The sequence below is a fragment of the Megachile rotundata genome, chromosome 11 (assembly GCF_050947335.1).
Source record: "Megachile rotundata isolate GNS110a chromosome 11, iyMegRotu1, whole genome shotgun sequence".
In the NCBI taxonomy this organism is placed as follows: Eukaryota; Metazoa; Arthropoda; class Insecta; order Hymenoptera; family Megachilidae; genus Megachile; species Megachile rotundata.
The window spans coordinates 16,689,722-16,701,211 of NC_134993.1; the positions used below are offsets into that span (position 1 = coordinate 16,689,722).

General features: G+C 43.2%; 3 protein-coding genes across 4 annotated transcripts in view; 1 reads left to right on the forward strand and 2 right to left on the reverse strand.

The window, feature by feature from the left end:
- The window catches only part of Atg17 (autophagy-related 17), a 30,035-nt gene extending 25,669 nt beyond the window's left edge, over positions 1-4,366 (reverse strand). Inside the window, exon 1 of one of the 2 annotated variants that reach the window (XM_003707762.3) lies at positions 2,955-4,366. In XM_003707762.3, the coding sequence (XP_003707810.1) occupies positions 2,955-3,022 (68 nt within the window). In that variant the 5' untranslated portion in view covers positions 3,023-4,366. The remainder of the gene's footprint in view (positions 1-2,954) is intronic. The other variant, XM_012295793.2, reaches the window with a different exon arrangement.
- Positions 4,367-4,569: 203 nt separating this feature from the next.
- LOC100881070 (uncharacterized) overlaps positions 4,570-11,490 on the forward strand; it is a 99,990-nt gene continuing 93,069 nt past the window's right edge. Inside the window, exon 1 of the mRNA XM_012295785.2 lies at positions 4,570-4,741. The gene's annotated coding sequence lies outside the window, so the exon portion shown is untranslated. The remainder of the gene's footprint in view (positions 4,742-11,490) is intronic.
- LOC100876850 (junctophilin-2) overlaps positions 6,360-11,490 on the reverse strand; it is a 46,586-nt gene continuing 41,455 nt past the window's right edge. The window contains exon 9 of the mRNA XM_076537111.1: positions 6,360-11,153. Coding sequence (XP_076393226.1) covers positions 11,136-11,153 — 18 coding nt within the window. The 3' untranslated portion in view covers positions 6,360-11,135. The remainder of the gene's footprint in view (positions 11,154-11,490) is intronic.

The window sequence follows — 11,490 nt, forward strand, 5'->3', positions numbered from 1 at the left end:
TCGTGTCATTGCGGACGGTGTATACGTGATTATATCTCTGGCGTTCTTGGAACGAGCTTAGCCAAGCCCTTGTAAGCATCAGAGGAATAGCTTGAACGATCCGACGCGCAGAAAAGGCGCCCTACTCGCGGATACCTTCAATATTTGTGCATTAAGATAGCGGCTGCCGGTCAACGACCTCGTTCGTCGAGGCAATTAACGATGTGTGTCGATCCATGGTGGCGCCTTTGCTCCGTTGCTTTTATTCTTTTGCGCGCGTGCAAACGCAACACCGTGTAACACCCTCAAAACTTCGAACAAACACTGTCGCGCCGCTACTCTAACTAGCTTTCTTTTTGCTGGGTCCTCAACGTTTGCTAATGGCGACGACATAGCACGGTGGCTACGAGATAGTCGCTACAGAAAATGTAGTAATCTCAGTTTCAGCTAATTTAAGTCTCGTAAAATGGTAAATCTGAAAATCGAGAAATAAAAGATGCCTGATTCGTTAATCTACGATTGTCACGCTCGTCTGGTCCGATCGTAGGAGCGTCTGTTCAGGGAGCATAATGAAAGCTCGTGGAGCAGGCTGCGTGCCCACGTTCGTCCGTGAACGGTTTTGCAATTTGTTCACCTTCGGGAGAGCCTTGACACTTCCACGTCGTGTCGTTGTTCGCGATACTCGCGACTCCGAGCAGTTGCTAAATGACAAACGACGACCAATCGCGTGAACAAGCATCGATCAATGGTTGCGGACACGTTACGTGCTCGAGCCACGCGATATGCAAAAAAATACGATGGAGATGATCGAGATTCGTTTGTCGCGAACTCGTCGATCGTAAGAAACAGGTGTAAAATTTAAGAGATTTCTCTTAAAGGTCTGAAAACACGAAATAATAGTGTACGACTATCGCGAACGTTCGAGTGAAAGGGTTAAAGAACTATGATCACGAACTCAAGGACCTACGCTTTCGATACACCTCTTACTCGGTATAACATTTCTTTCCCCATTCAAATTCGCGTTACATTCATTCGGTTTTACATTTCGTTTCTACCAAATTCAACATCGATATCTAATGCTAGGCAAAATTTTAATTTCAAATAATACGTATCAGCAGGTGTATTTCTGAGAGAGCATTTTATGCGCTGGCAAATTTTCGCGAAAAGAATACATTTGCCGTTCGCGCATGCAAGGAAGTAAGTTTCACAGCGAGCTGGTGCGATAACTATCGGCACGAGTTTAACGAGGGAGTCTAATCTGGGCGTAATATCGAGCGGGCCTTTATTATGTCAGAAATAATGCGGACAGAGGGGAACTAGGAAACGTACGGGGTTGGATTAGTTGCAAACGGCAAGATACACGTTCGAATAACCGAAACCTATCCCAACTCGCACCTGACCAAACCTACTAGATGCTTGTATTTTAAAGCTCCTTTCCGAACTGACGAGAACAGAGGTATATTTAGAATCGACGTTTATCCAAATCTGACCCAAATGTAACCGAAAGCTAAGCAAACTCGTAGATATTTCGACGCAAACTTCGAAGCAAACTAGACGGGAGTTTTCAAGTGGACAACAGAGTCAACTAGACGGAATATGTGCACGCGTATATCTCTCGACGAGCAATATCTCAAGAATGTGTTGACACGGAGTACGATCGAAGCTTTAATTAAGTAAACAATTAGTAAGTAATATCGCGACAACGTATCGTCCTAATCGTCGCATTCGAGACGCAGTCACTTACTTTTTACAATTATGCAAACGATACCAAGTTGTAATTGGTCAGGGCATTCTATGGTAAATATTTTTGTTTTGAACGTAGGTGCATTCGCGAATAGTGTAGCGATAGAGGAAGGTTAAGCAGAGAACAACACGGCTCGAATAATTAAATCTCCGTAACGTAATGTGCGATACGCGTGACGTACGATCGAAGTTGTCCTACATTCGAAATAGAGACTCGTTGAAGGTTTATCAGGCCAAACTCGAGGGGTACCATCGTTTTTGTTCGCCGGCACAATCGTCTGGTAAAACTGGCTTACGTTCTTCTAACGAAAAAAGCACCGGAGCGAGTACCGCGTTGCAGCAATTACAGCGTTCGTTTCGAGTGGTTCGCGAAAGAAACGAGGATAAAGCTCTGTTTGATGCGGTATAAAGAAGCAAAAGGCGAAAGTATATGGCGATCGATTATAACCGATTGCGGTAGGCAACGGACGATGGCTCTTAAATAGAAATCATAATCTATAGAACGTTTCCTTTCTTTGTGTACAGAAATACTTACAGATAACTGGCATACGCGATCAAAGTTAATTACACTTCGGACTAAAGATATTAAGTGTTAACTATACCATTTTTCAGAATAATCCGGGACAAAAATCGACTGCATCGAGTCGAGTTACGACACATTCGATCGCGCAACATAGAACTACATGTATTGTACAGAATTGACCCGTGTCGAAAACACTTTAATTCCTGCGAACGTGTAGAATTGAATCGCGTCGAATGTATCTGCAACGAATTGAATCGCGTGAAATTCAATCACACGGAATTAAATTGCGTGAGAACAGAATTTGGTGGAATGAAATCGTATCGAGTGGAATTGAATGGTATCGAACGAAATTACATGGAACTAAACGACGTCAAAATTTAAGCTGTTTCCTTGAAACTTTGTTTCTGCTGTTCAAAATGCTTTCCCTCTGCCGAACAATTTGCGACCGTACTATACCTGCGAACCTAACTGCTTCGTGCGAATTAAATGTACCCCATTTTACATACTTTTAAATTTCGTAAGTGAAAAATAATAATAAGAATAATTGACACAGTTTACACGTTCAAAACAAAAAAGAACGCAACGCGAAACAAGTCCAGAAACTACTCGAAATTCGATTCATAACCTTATTAAAAAAGTGACCGCTATCGATAAATAAAAAAATGAGTAAATAGATAAATAAAAAAATAAAGACGAAGGGTAAACTAACGTCTGCAGCGCCAACTTGATGTCGAAGGTGATGGTGGTGCCGGTGTCCACGTGGAATATGTACAACATCTTCGGGCCGGTGAAGCTTCTTCGAGTCCAGCGACAAGAGGGAAACGACCAGGCCGATCGAGAAACACCAGTGGCATCCGGTGAAGTTCAGCCTGCACGACACCCGAAGAAGACGAGGAGCAGCCTCTGTCGCGTCAGCTCGACTCCTGTAAGTCAGCTCGATCGGGGCCGTACCCCTGGTTTCCCACAGCTGGCGAGTACGGCCCCCCCGGGTTTATGCTGCATCGATCACGGCCACGAATCCGTCGTTCGTCGTCGAACTCTCACCGGCTTTGGCCAGCTTTTCGTCGCAAAAAAAAACGAGCAACGCGAATCGTTTCGGTCAACGACGCGTCTACGTTGAATTTCGCACGAGTCTTCAGCTTGTTCAGCGAGCGAAAATATCACGAGATCATTGGTAACTAAGAAAACGAGCGAGCCGCACACAGCCTTTCGGAAGGGAAGCTATTGTCCGTCGGTCGAAAAGGCCGAGACTGGTCGGCTCGGTAAAACTATAGAAGCGAGGTATAATCCGCTGGAACGCGGGGTCGTTTTACAGGACGGTTATCTGATTTTCACGACGGTAGGCTCCCTCGGAAACAACTGACACTCGAACGCGTCTTCGATAGATTGCGTTACACCGAGAAAACGATTCTAAAGGTTGTGGTCGTTGGTCCGTCCAGTTCCGACGATCGCACTGTTGCTTCCGTGAGCATCGGTCGGTCGCGTACTCCAACTTTTTCGTCGACCACTGATCCCTTTGGACGCGTCTTCCCGTCGAATAAGCTCGAAATCACCGTTGCAACGATATGGAGGACAGGCTGACGCCGAACTTTCGGATCAGCTGCTCGTCAAAACAAAGCACTCGCGCGTACACGAAAGGCTAGCGAGATCCTTTCTCCGCGAACCGCGTTCGTACACTGACGGGACACTACACGATCGGCGGTTAATATTTCGTGGATCGTTCGTGGACGAAACGATTCGTCGTCGGATCAAGCAGGACGCCAGGATCTGGCTTTGTATCGCGACGAACCGTGTATACGCCGAGAGTGACGTACCGACCACAACAAACAGTGCTGCGCCACTCGCACGGGAACCTATGCGCAGAGATCGAAGCACGGAACAAAGAAACTCCACTTTCGCCGCGGATTCTCGCGTTTATTTTATTCGATCGCGTTTACTTGTTCGTCCGTTTCGCGTTAGCTGCCAAATTTCACACACGCGAATGCGTCGAACGGTCGTCCGCTTTTATCGAAGCTCTTGCACCGTGTTACCCGACAGTGAAAAAGTAGAGGGGCAACTAGCTTGGCGCAGTCCCGTTCGACATCTTGCTCTGACGCATCGCGTCGCCAGCTGTTTACTGCCGAGTACGGACCCGGTCGAGTACGGAGGACAGAACGTCTCGCCGTGTGATTCGCTTGCGCAGATCTTCCACTCGCCACTCAGCTGTTACCCCCGCTACCGAAGCGCCATCTCATCATCAAGATGGCGTGGGTGACGCGAGCGTCGGTTTGAACGTGTTAAACGTGTTTCTCTTTTTGCTAGTGTGTTCGCGATATTAATTTTTAATAATATTTTTCGCTGACACGTGTAAATTCGATTCACGCGTTTGCCGCGTGTATCCGATATATTTCGTTTCGATTTATTCTGTGGTGTGAGTGTAAACGATGCGAGTCACTTCTCCGTTGGCGGGAAACGGTCGCAGCGTCTACGAGCATCGCTACTTCGTAAAGCTGTTACGTGAGTAACAACTGTTTCCGTTTTTCGATATAATTCTCTCAAAGTGACCATTTATTTGTTTTCGTGCCAACATTTTCGATTATTAAGCACTGATTTTAAATACAATTGTCACCTTCGAGTAAACATTTATTCGGATCTGCGTCGTTTCTACTGGCAATGTTTCCCTCCAAATTTCGACTAACCGTAATATTATATTTGCATTTATATTCGATCGGGGTAATTTTCTTACAAATTTTTCGATCATGACGCATTCGAAGTTCGAAATAACTTTTTCATCTCAATTTTATTAGAACCTTACGCATAGCATAAACATTGATTGTCACAACAAAGTTGTCATAAAAATGAATGGTCACTGCGACGCAGCATTACATATAGACTGCGAATTATTTACGAGCCTTATTTTGCAATGTGCTTACATGTAAAATATTTGTATAAATTTGGACTTTGAAACGGTCCGTAAATATCGATGGTGCTGCCATCGTAGAAACGTGTTAGAGCGCGTGCGCAAAAGTATAGCGATCCGTTGGCATAGTCGCTTCCGTGTGGAGCATCTTTAGGCCAAGTCGGCTGTGAAAGGGGACAAATGATGTAAATTTCGTTGTCGGTGGCGTGGGGTCTTAAATTGCACGCGGTCTGTTTGTTTACATACCGTAATATGCATAATGCGAATAAAAGGAACAAACGTTGAATCTTTCAATGTTTTGGCCATGTTAATAAACATTTCACAAACACTATATGTACATAGTTTCGTTTAGCAAAAATGATAAATTGGCGCCCAAAAATAACCTCTGCCATTTGTAAACTGTCAAGATCGTTGCGTAGTTCGCTACGCTATGTTTATTCGATAAATTAGTCTCTCGTGTTCCTTTCGAGAACAAAAGCGTCGTTGTAAGTGACCTAACCGTGTCGCTTCCTGTTGTAGTAAATACCAGATTTTAATAACTGCGTCACCGGGTTGAAATTCAACGAAAGAACGAGAATGTATAACGATCGGTAATATTTACATTCGATCGAGAATCGTTCACCTTTCGCTCGGGGCCATCGCGGCCACAAACACGGTGTCGCGGGCATTGTCTCTCCCGATCGATCGGGTAAAATCGCAACCACGGTTATATATACATATGTACTAGGTCGTTAAATATAAAACTTAACAGGCTGCGGACCTTTTAGAACGTTTTATTTTTTCATAGCTCCACGAAAGTGAATGAATCAATACGTTGTTAATAATATTGTAACGAACGTATATGGCAAATAAAAAGTACATGTTTCAAGCTACCCTGGTCTAATTGAAATGTGCAACCATATGAGATAGTAAATACGAAAGCTTGCGTTTCGCCGTTTAGGTTTGATACTTAACAGCCTAATAGGAAGGTACCGTGTCGGGGCAACTTGGCGAATTTTAATTCTGTCGCGGTTTTCTGCTCGTCCGCTAGCGCGGTGTCAATGCATGGCCAGGAATTTATTACGCCGTGACTCCTACACGTTAACTCGTGTCCCGGGATCGACGCAATAGAAATGATTCTCGTGTGCGTGTGTGTATAATGCTGACACGTGGCACACGATAAAGTCATAGAAAGACACACTGTACGTGCCTTCTCTTCGGTGTCGCAAATTAAAAAAGGACTCCTGCAGGAGGAGAGGTGCAAGTAGATACGATGACAAAAATATCGTAGCGAGGGCAGTGAAATGTCGTTTTATATAGTCGTGTGAGCGATGAGTACTATTTTAACCTGGGAATATCCAATTTAGTTGTGCCTTTTATGGCCACAGCTTTTTTCAAGCGAAATTCCTGTGAATGCGATTCGATGCCGAGCGTTATGAGTCAACAAGATCTCCAACAAGTCCTAAATCTCTAAATTGCCAGATTTCCAGAAGCTTAACTTTCCACGCTTCCAGTTTTCCATCCACGGTTAATGCAAAGATTGCTAACGTAATTACATATATTTTCGATATCTAGGAATTAATGAGCAACCTTTCAAGAGGTTAATCGTTTATTTCTTTATTGCGATTTATCGCGCTTGCGCACAAGTGCTCGAACCTCGGTATCGCGTTACTTTGCGCAAGGGAAGAAGTTTCTTTTCTTTCCCTGCTCGGGCATTGTTAACGTTGAATACAATTGGTTCGTCGATGGCCAACGCTGATAATGGTTTCAGTGATTAGTCATATATCGCGCAAGTCATACCGTTGCAGTTCGATAGAACAAAAAAGCCATTGCACATACTTACGTATGTATACGTACATATAATACGTCGTTTTCTTTTTTGCCGAGACCAATTGTCTCTTCGATTGTTTCGCGAGGTACCTTTTATGCGGTTGCGTTAATAAACGGAGATATTATTTTATCCACGCAGCTGTTTAGATGACGCATACATACATTGCGATCAATATCGTAAATTCATCTTGGTTTTTGCCGCTTCATTCTCACGTGTCGGACTACCCAGATCTCCAAAATTCCCAATGTCTCTAAGACACTTAGATCGCTGGATCTTTAGATTTCTATATGACTAGGTGATTTTTTATCGATCGAAATTTGAAGGCAGGAAGTATCGATATCGGAGCGAATAGATGAAGAAATTGCTTCCCCATGGCCGTACCGTTTTAACCAATTCAGTGACGGTAGTCCTGCCCCGTCGGGGATCGTTAACGATCATTTTCCTCTCGTGAAAACGCGAGCCTTGGACGTGACAGCCTCGTGATAATCGTCACGTCGTTGCCTGGTTTCTCGTTTTTTCGATTGCAAAACATTGCGCGTGCATAATGTAATCGTTCTCTAAGTAACGTTGATTGGAAAGTCGCGAGGTGAACTTTATTAACCAGCCACCGTTTTCGCTGATTCCATTATCGACGTGTACGATGACGATCAATTATCGTCGCGGAAAAACTGTAGTGCACCGCGTAGAACTAGTTTTTGTTTCGCCGCCGATTTGCATATATGCAAATCCATCGATATGTAACGCGCCGCCGATAGACGATCGCGCGGTGCGAGCGAGTTTTCGTGTAACGCGATTCAAGAACGTGAATTTTGCTTGGACGATCAACTTTTCCCGCGCGAAAGAAAAATGACCGCGTGAGCAATGCGGTGAAAATCCGTTTCGTCGATATCTTATCTACTTTCTCCGCTGCTTTATGGTTCGCGCGGGAACGATATTGCGTTAACCTCGACTTAAACGCGGTTCGTTCATAATTTCTGATTACACCGAAACCTCAAACCATTTCCTCGACATCTTCTTCGTTATCACTTATCTCTCCTAAACGCTGATGTGGTGGGGGCACGTTCTTCTTCTCTAATGCGCCGTACATGGATTTTCCGAGGAAATTCTCTGGGATCTTACCATCCAGTTTCTCACTGGAATACGTCTAGAATTATTCGCAGATCGTATCTAAGAAGTTTCAAAGTTTATTCCAACTTCTGTTCGAAGTGGCGGATTAATTTACACGGTCCATAGCGAAGTATTTTCTTAAGATTCTTTTAGAGTCACGAAATAGAACGTCACGAACGGGTGAGTACGTTGACCTTAGAGTTCACGGAGATGTGAACGATAGAAAAAAATGTGTTCGATACTCATTATGCAACGGGCCGGTAACGAGGCTGTGCCCTTTTCGTCGATTACGAGTTTGCTGGAACGGGACGTCCGTATAACTTGTAACGTACTACATATGTACCTAGTGGTATATAATACGAGACACGCACGACGTGCACGTGCGTGAGCTGACCTCGCTCTGACCACGCACCTCCCGCATGGCTCTCTAGCGATTCGCGTGCTGCGAAGCCTAACGAGAGACCTTCGGCGGAAAGAGGAACAGAGAGACATGGAAACGGCGCGTGTTTCGAGCACACTTTACGAATCTACGCTTTACGGGTCTTCGATCCGGAGTACGGAGTTCTCCCTTCTACTCGCACGTTTTCCTTCTAATCTCACGTGATCCTGATTGACGATGGGATCGAGTTTTCACCCAACACTCGCTGCGGAACGATACATTTTATTATTAACGCTCGCCTTGTTTACTTTACCGATTATGAATATCGGTTTCGACGGGTTTAATTTAGCGTTTCGTTCTCGCTCGATCTTATCTGTTTCATCGAATTTCGAACACTTGTCTAGATAACTGGAAAACCCATCTGCTGCGTCTCGGTGTTTTCTACTTCTGGGCTTCCCAATTTTCCAATTCCAAAATTTACCTTTACATATGTCGTCAATGAATATTAAGTTGGAAGTAAGTTCGAAGTCTATTAAAGCTAATTGCTCTTCTGTGTAGACAAATACTCAACCACAGATAATGCATACGTTGTTATATTCTTATCATATAATCGCGTCATACTGTTTGTACCAAAATACCTATATATATCGTATTATTAGTTTATCTGTAAAGTTCCGTATTTTGAAAGGAAAAAGTCCACGATGATTCAAGTTTCATGATTGATTGCACTCTGCACATATATACCTCATTTGATTTACGAAACGTTGGACGTACGAAAGTTCGGTTAGATATTTTGCAACGGAACGATCAAGTAAATTTGCCGATTGCAAAACGACGCATTAAACGGATTCATTGATTGCGTTGATCGATCTGTCGATAAAAAGTGGAATAATTTACTGTCTAGGAATTTTACCGCCATTCTCTGATGATCCTTTTAACTTTCTCTCTAATTTCGAACAAATTACTCACGAGGCTGTGTTTACTTATGATGAACGTGAAACGTGGTAGCTGCAATTGGAACGTTGTATCGTTGCGAGTTAGATGACCCGAAACGTAAGAAACGGCAATAAAAAGAATTGTTCGAATCAATCGAATTGCTGAATCAGGATCCTTATTCGTTCGTTTCGCTAGACAGGCAAATGTTCGTCCGATTGAACAGAACGAGTTGCCATTTTCTCTCTTGACCCAATATTCCAAAACAACTTCCTACTCTGTCGAATATTCGCTGATACAGTTGCTCCTCGGTATATTCTCACTTTTACGTGGAATAATGATGATCCTACGCGCATCGTCGCGTGTTAGAAACTGGAATGATGGAGCTACACGTTAGGTTAGGCTTAAATTGGGTTAAAGAAAGTTTACGTTTGGATCGAAAACTTTTTAAGCGGCGAAAATTATATTGGATTTGACAGGAACACAAATTTGAATCGTAAAATCGAACATATCTATAAAATATCGATTAGTGTATCGATTATCGGTAGCTGTACATTTATTCTGTAAGGACGTTTGGACACGCGTTGCTAGTTTCTCTATTTACTTTTTCCACGATCGCTTTCAGCGCAATGTTCAGATAACGGTACAGAACACACCGGAGAGAGATACGAACGTTTCAAACAAAAAATCCGTCGGTACACAAAATATCGCGTGTTATCGTCACTGGTGAAAGATTACGCGTTTGGTTGAACAGGGCTGACGAATGCGTACAATCAGAGAGCAACATGCGGTAGGTTCGCGTTATCGCAGTTAGTGGATGATTATGTAAGTTTAGATTACGCGAACGGGAAATTAATATTCCTAATGCGCGACAGAGGAGCCTCCGTTCGAAGATACACCGTGCGATCAAACAAGAAATTTCGTTTCATCTCCTACTCTTTAATATATTTCGTAACTAACGATCTTCAGCTGGAAAAACCGTTTTATTTTATTCTATCGTGCCTATAAATCGATTCTCCTGTTTTGTCGATGTGAAATACAAATTACCGAATAAATTTGATCCCTCCATATGGCGTTTTACCTTCGAGCGCCATTAATCGCGTAGCTTACCTTATTTCGAAACACGAGTTAGATAATACTGATAAAAGGAATGAACTTGAAATATCTTCATCAGCAGGATCATGTCCTCAGGATCATGTAAATTGTTAACAAGGAAATCATGTAGCAATTATCAAGGTTGAAAACATTTCTTCGCTGACCATTATACCTGTATTATTCGGGAGAAACTTGTTAACGAGCAAAAGATGTCGCGTTCGCCTGTTGAAGAATCTTATGCGCAATAGCTTTATCTAGCCACGGTACGTTCTATATTCGGCTATTCGAATATTTTTGGCGAGCAGCCCGCTTGTTCTCCACGTGTGTCTAGCGTAGAACGCGGAACAAGCGTTACTATGAGCGGCGAAATAGAGGAACAAGAAAACGCATAAGTAAGGAAAGTTATCGATGCATCGATTTAATCCGTCATGGTCGTTGAAGCAATGACGAATGGGACATCTGTCTGGCTGACTGGCTCGTGAAATTATTCATCGGTTAAAAGTAGAACTTTTTGTTCCGACGATGTCTTATCGAGCGTATAACTCGATCGCAATCGGCGATCATGATAATGGGGGATTAGATGTACGCTTACGCTTTTCTCGTCTGGATAGCTCAAAGTAAACCTGCAATCCGTGATTTCCGTTTCGAGTTAACTCCTTCTCTTCTTCTACCTTCTTCGTTGATTCTGAAATGCGGTGAATATTTTATTTTTAAGATTGATCGTTAAGTTTTATTATTTTACGTAGATTAACCAAAGAATAATGGAATCTTAAAATTGTCGTATTGCCAAAAGTTGAACATTTTCAAATTTCAAAGAGCTACGATCTTGACTAGCCATGAAATTCGATGGGTAACTCGAGTGTGCACGTTTCAATTATCGATCCAGAATTTTCTTATCAGCCAGTAGTTATGTTTCATGCCGGTATCGGATTCGCTCGTGTTTTGCTCGCATAATACGAGCCACGCGCGATTACATCGAGGATGTGAACGATGCATCGCTGTGAGGTCAAAGGAAACACGTG